This window comes from Brachyhypopomus gauderio, unplaced genomic scaffold (assembly GCF_052324685.1).
Source record: "Brachyhypopomus gauderio isolate BG-103 unplaced genomic scaffold, BGAUD_0.2 sc49, whole genome shotgun sequence".
NCBI lineage: Eukaryota > Metazoa > Chordata > Actinopteri > Gymnotiformes > Hypopomidae > Brachyhypopomus > Brachyhypopomus gauderio.
Window position 1 is genome coordinate 52,501 of NW_027506874.1, and position 15,000 is coordinate 67,500.

Consider the following 15,000-nt stretch of genomic DNA (forward strand, 5'->3'; position numbering starts at 1 on the left):
ACACACACACACATACGTACGTACGCACGCACACGCACATCACGTACACACACACACACACGTACGTACGCACGCAAGCACACGCACGCACATCACGTACACACACACGCACGTACACGTACACATGCACGCACACGCACACGTACACACACACACACACACACACATATACACACATACACTTGTCCTGTAACTGCTGCCATATGATAAGTTCAGTAAAATGGTTCAGAAAAAATAAAATGAATGTTTTTATACTTTTATTTTATGTTCTCCAAGTTCATTGTGATGTTATGGAGCTGTGGAGGTGGAATAAGTGAAATTATTATCACAATATGAAAGTGAACCAGTAACTCTGTGTGTGTGTGTGTGTGTTTGTGTGAGGCAAGGTGTGTGTGTGGGAGTGAGAGAGATGTTTGTGTTCCCATGTGTGTTGATGTGTAAGTGTGAGTTTTTCTCCTTCTCTCTACAGTCTGTCTTGGTGCAGTATTACAGAGGAAGGCTGTGCTGCTCTGTGTTCAGCTCTGAGGTCAAACCCCTCATCACACCTGAGAGAGCTGAATCTGTACTACAGTGAACCAGGAGACTCAGGAGTGAAGCAGCTCTCTGCTCTACTGGAGGATCCACACTGTACACTGGAGAAACTAGAGTGAGTTACTGACTTATTGACTCTTTATATACACACACACACACACACACACACACACACACACACACACACACACACACACACACGTACACACACACACGCACACACATACACACATACTGTACACACATACAGGATCCACACTGTACACTGGAGACCCTACAATGAGTGTTTACACTGATTGAGTTTTTGTATAGAGTGTGATGAGTATGTGTTCATGTCTGATTCTGTCCTATTCTCTGTCTTACAGTATCAGACCACTTCAGTGGAGACACTGAAGTTGATCTGACCTGATCTGAGTCTCTCATGGGGCAGTCATGGCCTGGTGGTAGGGAACTGGTCTTGGGACTGGAGGGTCGTGGGTTTGATTCCCAGACCTGAGGCCATGACTGAGGCGCCCTTGAGCAAGGCACCTAACCCCAACTGCTCCCCGGGCGCCGGGCTAGGGCTGCCCACCGCTCTGGGCATGTGTGCACCACAGCCCCCTAGTAATCACTGGTGTGTGTTAACTGCACAGATGAGTTAAATGCGGAGGACAAATTTTGATTGCTGTGTAAAAAATCACAATTGACAAAATATGGCACTTTATACAACGAAGAGGACAACCACACACATACATACAGACACACACACATACACGTGATTGTGATGATATTTTTATATTTTTGTTTTATGTTCTCTAAGTTCATAACCATCAACACTGTGAGAGGTGGATTAAGTGGAATTATCGCAATATGAAAGTGAACCAGGAACTTGTGTGTGTGTGAAGATAATGTTGTGTATTTTACTCCAATCTTTATAAAATGTAGTCTGAAGGTAATAAATATATATGAATTAAACATGTAAAGCCCAGTGTAGACCATAATTTAACCTTTACTACTAGGGATGCAAATGATTAATCGACTTTCGATTAATTGTCGATTAAGACGTTACTCGATCAAAATGTATTAATCACGATTAATCGTTAGAGAGCGCTCCTGTAGTAACTTGAACAGAGTGTAAGAACGAGAGGTGAACACGTGTCGCGAAAGACCAGAGTGGAAAACAAAATGAAGCGGGCGAAAAGACGTGCGGTGTGGGACCATTTTGAAGCGGGTTCGGGAAACGAGGCAGAAACTGCGTAATCCAGAAAATCCCGAGGAGGGAAACTTTATTTTCCACGCAACTCAAACAACAGCACTGTTCTCTTCCCCTCCCCTGGCGCGCGCAGGCGCCGCTCTCCCAGTGTTACTTAAAGGGCCAAGTGCCTGTCTGTTAGGGAACTCGCTGCGAGGAGTAGTAGTCGCTACAATTTCAACATTGTTAATTTAGGCAAAGAAGTCAAATGTTCTGTGTGTAATGCGGTATTGAAGTACAACAGTTCCACTAGCTCACTCAATTATCATTTGAACACCATGCATGCAGCTGTCCTGCATATCACCAGTGCACCTGGTCAACCTAAAAGTTTGGGAAGGCGAGCGTTTTCGAAGCTCGCTATGAAAAATGAAGAGTGAGCTAAAACAAAGCTAGCTACCACTACTGCTGTAGCCCTTACAACAGATTGTTGGACGACTAACAACAGAAAGTTACATTACCGTGACGTGCCACTACACTGACGAGAACTGGCAGCTAAAATCTGCAGTGCTGATTACGACGAACATGTCGGACAGACACACCGCTGACAATTTAGCTGACAAGCTCAATGATGTTGTGGAGACTTGGGCACTCTCCGGTCGCATTACAGCATGTGTTCACTACAACGCTAGAAACATTGTCCAAGCATAGGCTCAATAATATTCTGTTTGGCTCTCTATTTAATTTCTTCTTTAAATTTTTTTTTTACATTTTTTAAAATGTCTAATGTTTCAAATGCAAGAACGGAGCCAGTCCTTAATTTATTCCTTTTTTAAATGAAAGAATGTATTTTGTTATACCATAAAAAATTCCTAATGCATAATTACTTGAGCAATATATCATATAATATAATATAATTATCATAATATAATATATACTTTTTGACCAAAGTGTTTTAACTACACTGCTCAAAAAAAATAAAGGGAACACTTAAACAACACAATGTAACTCCAAGTCATCCACACTTCGTGTTCAGATAGGAAACAACACTGATTGTGAATCAATTTCAACTGCTCTTGTGCAAATGGAACAGACAACGGGTAGAAATGAGAGATTTTCAACTGATTTCAAAGACTTTTATTAATTGAGATCTAGGATGTGTTATTTTAGTGTTCCCTTAATTTTTTTGAGCAGTATATTTAGCTAATATTTTTAAAAGCCCTATTGAAACACTGAAATTCAGGTGGAAAACGCCGCTTATCGATTAATCGAAAGTCGATCGATAAGATCAATCAACTAACGATTAATGAATTAATCGATAATTTGCATCCCTATTTACTACAGGTATTGACATCAGTTCATCCATACACACTTTATCATTTCAATGTTTCTCTTGTCCACAAATCACCAGATGAAAATCACTGTGCATGTACGTATGTTTTTAGACTCCTGCATCATTAGATTATTATGAATGAATGAGTGTGTGTGTGTGTGTGTAGATAACTGTACATGTAGGTGTGTTTTTAGACTCCAGCATCATTAGATTATTATGAATGAATGAGTGTGTGTAGATAACTGTACATGTAGGTGTGTTTTTAGACTCCTACATCATTAGATTATTATGAATGAATGTGTGTGTGTGTGTGTGTGTAGATAACTGTACATGTAGCTGTGTTTTTAGACTCCTACATCATTAGATTATTATGAATGAATGTGTGTGTGTGTGTGTGTGTGTGTACATGTAGGTATGTTTTTAGACTCCTACATCATTAGATTATTATGGTCCTTCTTTAATTTAATCACGTGACCTACAACAGGGAAAACATTTACAAATAAAAAGTTCTGAAGGTGTTGATGTGAAACGCTGCTGTAAATTATGTAGAACAGGGATGGGCAACTGGCCACACACGGCCCTCGTCCTCACTCAGTGCGGCCCGCAAATACATCAATAATTTAATAATTAAAAGAAAAAAAACCGATAGAGCAGGACTTTTTTGTTCTTGTCACGTAGGGCTACGCCCCCCTCTCCCGTGTCGGTGTTGTTCCTTGCCCGGTTATCCCGCCCTGCGTGTCTGTTGTCCTGGTTTCCCTCTGTCTGCCACGCCCGTGTCGTCATTGTGTTCAGCTGTGTCTAGTTTAGTCCTGTGTACTTGTATCTCTGTGTTTCGCCCGTTGTCGGTTATTTGTGGTTTGTTCGGTTTTGTGGATTATCTGTCATCGCTGTTCTGGTATTTTCCGTCTCCGTTGTGTTTCTCCGTTGTGAATGGCTCTCCTGTTACGACTCCTGCCTGTCCTGTTGACCACTTGGACGGCTCTCCCGTTTTGACCCGTGTACAAACGACTTCGCCTATGGAATTCCCCTTATTAAATCTCGCTCTTCTCAGCGTTTGTGTCCGCCTCCTCGCTCCGCAGCGCGCTACGCGTTACAGATCTTTGATATGAAGTTCAAATTCCTTTCTGCACTTTTTTATTAAGCAACTGTTTTGTCTTTGTTGCTTATTAAGGACATGTTAATGCATTTATATGCAGAAAATAGATGTATGTTGGTGCAATAAACATACAGATCTGAATTCATTTAAAATGTGTTCTTATTGAGAATAATTTGTTGTGTCTTTCATATCCAATTATTTGAAGTGCGTGGTCATGTGGCCCTCCAATAATAATGCTGAAAAAATGTTGGCCCTCTTTATCATGGAAGTTGCTCATCCCTGATGTAGAAAATGACCAACGTCTTTACAATCTGATTTCGTTCATCTGCCGCCATCTAGTGGTCAAAGGGGGCACAGCGCTCCGTTTGCTCTGGGCTGTTGGGCAACAGGTGTTTGTTTGGGAACTTGAACAAGAGTGAAAGAAATGTGTCCTAAATAAAGTACTGAACTACGTATTTCTAATGGTTACAGATGTCAGTTATGCTGTTTATGAAATAAACAAACTGTCTCACTTGTCCTTAGTATTGTTCACCTAAAGGTACAAAGTGAACTTCATTTCACAGGTGTAGAAAAAGGCCCCTAGAGCTCAGAGGGTCTTTAAACTGCTCAAATCACAGCTCAAAACACAGCTAAAGTAGCTCAAAACACAACTTTAAACTCAGCTTTGAACACAGCTCGAAACTGTTTTAATACTTTTATTAACATATAAAACGCTGCATGGCTTAGCTCCAGACTATCTTAGTGAACTTATTGAACAATATAACCCAGCGCGTTCACTTCGCTCGCAGGACGCAGGGTTATTAACTGTTCCTAGGATCAAAAAGATCACAGCAGGTGGAAGAGCCTTTTCTTTTAGAGCTCCACAACTGTGGAATAATCTTCCTGCCTCTATTCGGGACTCAGACACAGTCTCAATGTTTAAAACTCGATTAAAGACTCATCTGTTTAGTTTGGCCTTTGATTAATCTGTTACATAGTTACTACATCTCGTATCTTTTCTCCGAGGTTCACCTGGAGAGTAACATTGCAGTCGGAGCCTACAATACCAGCATCGCTGCTCTGACATGGAATGAAAGCCTGGCGTTCATCAACAGACATTTACAGTGACAATATCAAAACCCAGAACTTTCATTTTTACCTTTACTTAGTCTGATTGTGTGATTTGTGTGTGACTTGTGTATTTGTCTGTATTTTGTGTAATTTGTGTGTTAACGGGCCGCCCAATGGAGGATGGGTTCCCTTTTGAGTCTTGGTTCTCCCGAGGTTTCTTCCTAATCCCCACCATCATAGGGAGTTTTTCCTCGCCACTGTCGCCTTTGGCTTGCTCATTAGGGTTCTGGACCCATAGTATTGTTAACCTTTTAAATCCTGTAAAGCGCTTTGTGACAACATGTGTTGTGAAAAGCGCTATACAAATAAACTTTGATTTGATTTGATACTGCATGCACTATCTGTGGCGGCCATTTTGAGACATTCTTTAAGTTTTTCAGATTCTTGTACTAGTTCACTTTAAAACTAGATATCTCAAGTTGTACATATAGGAAAATTATCATTCAGGGCTCAAACTGAAGTAGACAGTTGGGGGAACATTGATTCACTTCAATATCATATTCCCATAATTGTGTTTTATTTTAGAGCCTCTTACATATGCTAATATGCCCGGAAAGTCAGGAATGCAGTGTTGAACTTGAACTTCACAAAGTATGTGTGACCGGTGTGTTTCTGCGTTGTGTAAAAATTATCCGTCACATGCAATCTTTGTAGGGCGATCTTCTTTTTATTCGATCAGCCACTCCTGTTAATACATAACAAGTGCATTGAACAATGCTGACAAACTCACTCCAGCACTCTCTCCCACGATATTACAATGAAAAGGGCCGCGCGCGCAACGCGCATGCCTTGCTGCACATACCTGTTGATACATAACAAGTGCATTGAACAGTGCTGACAAACTCACTCCAGCACTCTAAAAACATAATAGAAGAAAAGTGAGTGAAGCACAAATAACAGATTTGTAAAACATTTCCCCATCACCACCATAACTGAAATAAAATGGGTGGATAACAAATAGTGACATACCTCTCCCACGATATTAAAATGAAAAGGGGGGAGTTAAGATGGGTGGTCGCTATTTATACTTGGGGGGAAACATCACAAAAGAAGAAAACAGAAAGGGGAGGAGTCTGGATCCCACATATTCACAACTAGATAAACAGATAAACAAATACAGTACATTTTGTGTAATTATACAAGTGACAGATCAACCTGGTTACATTCACCCCCCAGAATTACACAAAATCACAAGACGCACAAAAACACTCAGCAATATTACATGAACCAGTAAGAAAACGGTGACATATGTCAGCAAAACGCTACCCAAATGAAGGGCTAGGAGACCTGAGGACCGCCTGGCGCCCGGCAAGGCCCCAGGATACCCCATAGACACAAAGAGGTGCCATTTACACCTCAAAATGCATGTCACATACAATTACTGGGAAATCCTAGGAGGAGTTGTCCTCCAATAAAGTGGAAATAAAAACACATGAGAAAAAAAACAAGCAAACAACTATCCATCAAACAGCAGGTGGAGAAAAGAGTATATATAATAATAATAATAATAATAAAAATAATAATATATATAAAAATTCACACATTCATTAAAGGTGAGCGAACATTCTCAGTGTCAAATAGCGACTCTCTTTGAGTCATAGACTCTATCAAACGGCAAACAGGTCTGAGCACCCTACCAAAACGTGAGGTGAACCTACTATTCAAGTCGGTGCTGTGCTCGTCAGAAGGACGAATGAAGTGGAGAACAGGCAGGTGATCTACAGTAGCATCTGAATCAACTGGCCCTTCAGGGACAGAGGACCAGGACTCAGGACAGGAATCTGATTCCACAGTATAGCTCGACACAGCAGAAGGTTGCTGTTGAACCCATGATGCTGTGCGGTCATCATTACTGCACCAAGAGGGAGAAGCGGCTAGAGAAGATGCAGCAGTGGCTGCTCCAGTGTCCACAACAGTCACTTCAGTCTCACGTGCACCAGAGCCAGTTACATCACTAGCAAAATCACCAGCAGGGTGAAAGTCACAACCGTCTGTGTCTGTAGTGACAGGCAAGAAGCTCACATCAAGGAGTAGGTTGCGGTGCACCACACGCTCATTTCCCTCTCGATCCCTGATCTTGTAAACGTGCAGATCAGGCTTTGAGGCTACCACCGTGTAAAGAACTGGCTCCCACTTATCAGAAAGCTTCCGTTTCCCCTTAACCCCTTTGTTAGCTACCAGTACTTGATCCCCAAGAGAGAGAGGAAGACCCTTGGTCTTTTTGTTATACTGGTCAGACTGCTGTTTCTGTTCTTTCATGCTGTTACGCTGCGCTAAAAGCATGGCAGAACGCAAATTATCCACCAGAGATGTAACATAGGCGTTATAATCACAGACGTCACTATCATGAAGGACATTTTTAAACAGGAGGTCAACCGGTAACCTGGGAACCCTACCGAACATTAAATAGAATGGTGCAAATCCGGTGGTCTCATGGGCAGTGCAGTTGTATGCAAACGTCATCGACTGAATCATCTGCGGCCATTTCTGTTTAGATCCTGGAGGTAAAGACCGCAACATGTTACCGAGAGAACGGTTAAACCTCTCCGTTTGTCCATTGCCCATAGGGTGGTAACGAGTCGTGTGAGATTTCTGAACACCACACAAATTAAGGAGCTCCGCGATTAGCTCGCTCTCAAAGTTTGCTCCCTGGTCGGAGTGAATGCGCTGAGGGAAACCGTAAACACAAAAAAATTCATCCCAAAGCTTCTTTGCAACGGTCCGTGCAGTTTGGTCTTGACATCGAAACGCATGTGCCAATTTAGTGAAATGATCAGAGATCACCAAAATATCTACAGATTTGTTGTTGCTGTCCTCAGCTGACCAAAAATCAATGCATACAAGTTCCAATGGAGCGCAGGTCTTAATACTCTCCAAAGGGGCTCTTGCTGCAGGCTCTGAAGTTTTACTGAGAACACATCTGTGACAGTTTCTTACATGGTCACGAATATCCCTCTCCATATCATACCAGAAGAAGCGCTGGCGAGCTAATGAGAGTGTGCGTGGTTGACCTTGGTGACCCGCGTTGTCATGAACACCAGACAGGACCAGCGATTTCAGGGAGTTAGGTACAACAAACTGGAACCTCTTGTGTTTAGTCATAGGGTTTCTCGTGACTCGGTAGAGTATGCCATCCAAAAATGTGAGTTTATCCCACTGTTTCAGAATCCTAAGGGTCTGCACACATTCACCACAACGCTCACGCCTTGAAGGTCGGCGTCGCCTCCCAACATAGAAGGCTACCCTGGAAACAACAGGATCTGACTCCTGATGGGAAAGGAGATCAGTCAAAGGCAACTCAGAGAAAACGTCCTGACTAGGTGGAGCCACTGATGACAGGTGATCAACCAGAGACGCAGCATGCTGTGAGGGACCTGCATCCCAGTCTCTAACAGAAGACATTAAGGCAGAGGTTTCACCTTCTGACATGGTGACTTCACCAGCATTCGAGTCAGGTGGATTTTCCAGGGATTGAGGCTGACAGGTTAAATGAAACGCACTCTGCACATTCTCGTCTCCCACATCACAGACCTGATCAAGCAATGCAGAGTACGGTTCTGACAGGAGGCGTTGGGACAGAGGCTTCACAAAAGGAACTCTACTCAGTGCGTCCGCAACCACATTGTGTCTGCCAGGGACGTATTTGATGTCAAAACAGTACGGGGCGAGTTTGGAAACCCACCGTTGCTCACAGGCGTCCAGTTTTGGCTTGGTCAAAATATAAGTTAAGGGGTTATTATCGGTCCACACAGTAAATTTGTGGCCCTTAAGCCAGTGGCTGAATTTTTCGCACACAGCCCATTTCAAGGCCAAAAATTCGAGCCTATGTGCTGGGTATTTTGTTTGGCTGTGACTGAGAGACTTGCTGGCGAAGGCAACAGGCCTTGTCTCCACCAGGTGGAACCTGTGACAAAACTGCACCCAACCCCTGCAGCGAAGCATCTGTTGAAAGAATGAAGGGCCTCCCAAAATCAGGGTGAGCCAGGACCACACAGTTCAAAAGCGCAGACTTAAGCTCCTCAAATGCTCTTTCGCACTCCGGAGTCCAGTCATGAGGACACAACACCCGATATGTACCAGCCTTACCGCCTCCATATCCTTTAATTCTCCTCTTCTGACCCGCTGTCAGTGCATACAGTGGTTTGGCAATCTGAGAACACCCCGGGATGAAGTGCCGGTAAAATAACACCATGCCAAGGAAGGAGCGCACTTTCCGCTGTGACGGGGTGCAGCCATCTGAATCCATGAGATCTTCCTTCCGGAAGTTGGAAATGACCTCAATTTTCCCTTGATCAACAGAGACTCCACTCGCATCCACCACATGACCCAAAAACTGCACGGACCGTCTGAGGAAGTGACATTTTTTCTGCGCCAATTTTAAATTATTGGCTCTCAAACGGCGGAAAACTATTTCCAGCCTTTCCAGGGCCTCCCCTTCGGAGGGTGCAAACACCAACAAGTCATCAAGGTAGCATAGCAGACTGGAAAAATTTAGATCACCAAAGATGCTGAGCATCATTCTCATAAACGACGCCGGGCTGTTACACAAACCTTGTGGGAGACGGTTATATTCGTACAGACCCAAAGGCGTGGTGAAAGCTGTGTAATGCCTGTCAGATCTATGAAGGGGGATGTTGTAAAACCCCGACGTTAAATCCATAGAACAAAAGAAAGCATTACCACCAAGTGATGCCAAGCAGTCAGCTTGATGTGGCAGAGGGTGGGCATCCTTAACTGTTTTTGCATTAAGCCGGCGGAAGTCTGTGCATATCCTCATGTCACCAGACTTCTTCCACACCATGACTAGAGGCGAAGCATATTCGCTGATGGACTTACTGATAATGCCCTTCATCTCCATGTCACTCAACACTTCCCTCAAGTGTTCATAATGTGCTGGGGGCACACGGCGGTACGGTAGCCGGAAGGGTTGTTCATCAGTGAGATGAATGCGGTGCACAAAGTCCTTCGCTTCACCACAGTCCAGCTTGCCTCTGGAGAATATGTCCTGATAAGACAGTACTAGGTCAGCTAGTCTCTTCCGCCACTCATCTGATACCTCACAACCCCTGATGTCAATATCAGATAGCCCACAGTCCTCAAGTTGTCGCACATAATCAGACAAAGAGCGCGATGGTTCAAGTGGCGTCTCTGACTGAACACAACGAGTTTCACATAGGCCCTGAAAAAGAGGCAAGTCCTCCAATGCAGTACATGCAAAGACGTCAGCAATTTTTGTATTGCGTTTCAACAACACAGGCACATGCGTGGCATTTAAGATTTTCACTGGGATCCACCGGTCTCCCCACATAGGTGTCACAACCCGCCCAACCAATATGTTCCTCGGAGAGGAATGGGTGGAAGAGGGTTCAACGATAACCGTGCTGCCCGGGGACATAGGGGACGAGGGTGGCAGCTTGCCCCACACTATGTGTTCGTGATGAGGCAGCAGGGTGACTGCTTGCCTCAATTTCACTGTGCCAATCTTGTCTGGGTCATCTGAACCCTGCCATTGGGAAACACAGCTCAGGAGCTGGAGGAACTGTTCACACTCTGGGTCCGTACTCTTAGAGGACACTAACTCCCAGTATTTCGGATCAGATTTCATCATTTGGATAATAGGGCGGAGTACATTACTGCCCACAATCAACTCATCCCGCTGCCCTGATACTAGAAATGTAGGCACTGTAAATTTACCACCACAGACTTCGATATCCAACTCATAGATACAATCCGGTTGTGTAAGGAGGCCACCACAGCCAACAAACACTACTCTCTCTGGGACAGGCTGAGGATTCAACACTATACCAGCGGCCCTTATTTTGTTCAGCGCTTCAGTACTCATAGTGCACGACATGCTCCCAGAATCAAGCATCCCTCTCAGATTTACCTGACCATTTACTAAAACCGGAGTATAGAACAATTCACTAGCTCCCCCAAGCTTCTGCGAGCCCTCAAAAATGACTTTATCATTAGGAAAGCTTTCACAACAGTTCATATATATAGAAAATGGGTCCAGCACTTCAGTGAGGGTGTCCCTAATGCCGTCCATGTTTACCCTCTCATCACATGGGCTAGCTAGTTTAAATCAGCATCAGATGGGAGAGGCACGGGTCTGGGTGACTGCTGAATTGGAAGAGGCACGGGTCTGGGTGACTGCTGAGCCACTAACGGGCAATCGCGCTTCATGTGGCCAGATTTGAAACAGGTAAGACACAACCTAAACAACTTGCAGTGTGCGTGTGTTGTGTGCTCTGCTGATTTACAGACTCTACATGCAGCTTGCTGCCAGTCTCGCCGGCCCTGAGATCGGTCAAACCGCTCACGAGCACGCGGGTTGCTGCCAACAGATGAAGTGCACAAAGACAAAACTCTGTCAAATACACCCACCAATTGCTGGGTAGCATGCTCGGCTGCAGACGGTGCTGGAGTAGCACATGACGTTTGCATAACGGGAGTGCCGGGCGAAAGATGGCTCTGCTGACCTACTACAGGCTGAACCTGACCCTGATCACTAACAGGACCGGATGGGGAATTGAAATGATTCACTGGCCCACCAACCGCTACAGGGGAGTCACGTGTGTATTGGCAAGTGGGGTTAATTTGAGTCTGGGCAGAGCAGACCATGCTCATAGTTTGCTGGGACTGAACCATCAAACCTCTAGTCTGTCCAACATGGTTGTCCAGACGTCTCTGTACCTCGGCCGCAGTCCATTCCTCTGGTGGCTTTAGTTGAAATGTTAGAAAGAGGTTGGGATCAGGACAGTGAGTGACGAACATCATGGCAACCTCAGCACCAGCATCCTCAACTAGTTTACCCCTCCTGCGGAGACACTCGTTAGCTGCATCAATAGATTTGTTCAAGTGGATCCAGTAATCCATAGCACATTCACCGGGCTGTGGCAAAGTGTTATAAATATCCTTCATGGGTAGACTAGAGTAGGCCAGTTTGCTAAAGTTGCGCCTGAGGATATCAAACACTGCAGCCGGTAGGTCAGCATCACCTAGCTCCGGTCGGCAACGAAGAGATACTTTCACTACGTCTCTAGCCTTGCCTGACAATCTGGACATAGTCAGATCAAACCTCTCTGCATGTGTCTCACAATTGGACCTAGATAAGTAACACTTCATCATATCCTCCCATTCTTGGATACAGAATGCATCTGTACCATCTCCCCTAAAGTATGGCGGTGTTTTAGTTTCTGATTGGACCACAATCTTCAACTGGGATGGATCAGAAGGGCCTGATTGGCTGCTCGCAGTCCTCTGTGTGGGAGGGCTAGGGAGGCCAATGGCGGCAAGACTCGCAGCCACATTCTCGCCAATTTCCTTAGCTAGATCTGCGATCATACTGCTAAACGCCTCAGTCGAAATAACCTGGGTGGGCCGAGTCCGTGTATTAACAATAGGGGTGCAACTAGCCACTGGGTCCGACGTCGGTATGTCCGGATGGTGAATATCGTGTTCATATTCGCTATCGGCTACTGGTCTGCCCCTACCAAAAGAAAATAATTTCCTACCCCTTCCCAAACCAAGTGCATCCGAAGGCTCCTTAAAATTCTGTTCAGCCATAGTAACGGCAGTCGTTTTTTTTTTTTTTTTTAACAGCAAGCGAAACGGGCTAACTCAAAATGGCGCTAAAAGGAGTGAAGCTAGAGTACTGTACAGTCGCGAGGGAGAGAAGGAGAAAGAGAAAAAAAACAAACTTCCCGCTCAAATATAGCATGCGACACACGAAGGAAAAAAATTATAAAAATCCAAATCAAACATAAAACTTTCGTCGGACCAACGACCATCAATATAACATATACCGGGACATATACATTCAAAAATAACGGATAATCACTCGCTTGCGATATCAGCAACAAACCGCGCGATCGCTAACTTTGAGAAAAGAAAAGAGAAAGAAAAATAAAACCTGATGAATGCAACACTGTCCAAAGGCACGGCTAGCAGCAGCTAGAGCAGCAGGGAAGATCCAGAAGTGCGGCCCGCGATGACAGGTGGGGTGCAGCAGTCCGCGCCAACTGATGAACGCAGGTCTGCGAAGTGGAGGGTCGAACGGCACCAAGTGTGACCGGTGTGTTTCTGCGTTGTGTAAAAATTATCCGTCACATGCAATCTTTGTAGGGCGATCTTCTTTTTATTCGATCAGCCACTCCTGTTAATACATAACAAGTGCATTGAACAATGCTGACAAACTCACTCCAGCACTCTCTCCCACGATATTACAATGAAAAGGGCCGCGCGCGCAACGCGCATGCCTTGCTGCACATACCTGTTGATACATAACAAGTGCATTGAACAGTGCTGACAAACTCACTCCAGCACTCTAAAAACATAATAGAAGAAAAGTGAGTGAAGCACAAATAACAGATTTGTAAAACATTTCCCCATCACCACCATAACTGAAATAAAATGGGTGGATAACAAATAGTGACATACCTCTCCCACGATATTAAAATGAAAAGGGGGGAGTTAAGATGGGTGGTCGCTATTTATACTTGGGGGGAAACACCACAAAAGAAGAAAACAGAAAGGGGAGGAGTCTGGATCCCACATATTCACAACTAGATAAACAGATAAACAAATACAGTACATTTTGTGTAATTATACAAGTGACAGATCAACCTGGTTACATATGTATATTCACATAGTTATTCAAATCTAGTCAGAAAAAGAAAATATAATTCACCAGGGCATCTCTGACAACATAGAAAAAATGAAGCAAATCCATGCAAGCATTGAAAAGTTATTCAGCTTTATCCAAGGTGTGTTCAGTGCACCAAACCCATGTCCAAATATGCCACACCCCATACACACCATTAGCCAACTAAGCTAACATGCTAACAAATTCCTTACACGAAACCGAGGAGCTACAACAAACAACAACGTTGCACATATTACAGAAAGACCAGAAAATTACAATGAATAAATTCCATGTCCAATTATGAACGTTATGATATTTATGTCCAATATAGTCCGACAGGCTAAGCTAAGCTTACGTCGCCAACTCCGGTAGCATCCGACACAATACAGAGTACTCCAGCACTCAAAAGCTCCAATACTGTTTATAATCTCATGTTTAGTATTAGATTATATATTTTGTACAAAATCGCTTATGTAAAATTATCCATTTTTACTCACGAGTGCGTTGAATCGCGTCGTAGCCGGTGTTCATTCCCACTTCCGGGTTGGCGTCGTATCCGAAAAATGTAAATAAATTCCACCAAAAGTAATCCTGTTATTTTCTGTGATGTTCAAAAGTATCCACAATGGAAATAAAAACAAACAAAATGATCCATGACTTCTTCAGTTTCGCCGAACAGTGTGTTCTGGGGAGCTTAGCTTAGCTTAGGTTAGCAAAGGTTAGCTTACGTTGCTATGCTAGCGGACCCACATTGGAAATGACTAGAGAGTTTACGAAGCCTCGTTACAAAGAAATCATCCACCAATCATGACAAATGAGGGCTAGTTAGCTTCAGAAGGAAGTAAACTATTGGTTAAAACAGCTTTCAATCACTTCTAAGGCGCCAGATTGTCTCAGTAGGCTGATTAGGGAGCCCACCCCCCCTCCCCTTCGCACCTCGCCGGTGAGAGGTTGTAAAAGCTGTCACTCAAAGTCACTACTCCCTTCAGACCAATAAAAACCACTCAAATCAAAGCAGAACCGCTGCAGCTTTGTAATAAAAGGACAAATCAGCTTTCAAAACGCTTCGGTGACGCGTAGGGGGCAGATTTGTCGGAGCGTCTCATCCAGGAAGT

The 15,000-nt window shown here is 44.1% G+C and overlaps 1 protein-coding gene across 13 annotated transcripts in view; it reads left to right on the forward strand.

Annotated features, from left to right (window-relative positions):
• The window catches only part of LOC143487703 (NACHT, LRR and PYD domains-containing protein 3-like), a 267,073-nt gene that overhangs the window by 29,527 nt on the left and 222,546 nt on the right, over nucleotides 1-15,000 (forward strand). For all 13 annotated transcript variants that reach the window (XR_013124337.1, XM_076986787.1, XM_076986788.1 and 10 more), the window contains exon 12: nucleotides 470-646. Coding sequence is in view for 12 of the 13 variants with exons in the window: in XM_076986787.1 (XP_076842902.1) it covers nucleotides 470-646 (177 nt within the window). In the remaining variant the exon portion in view is untranslated. The remainder of the gene's footprint in view (nucleotides 1-469; nucleotides 647-15,000) is intronic.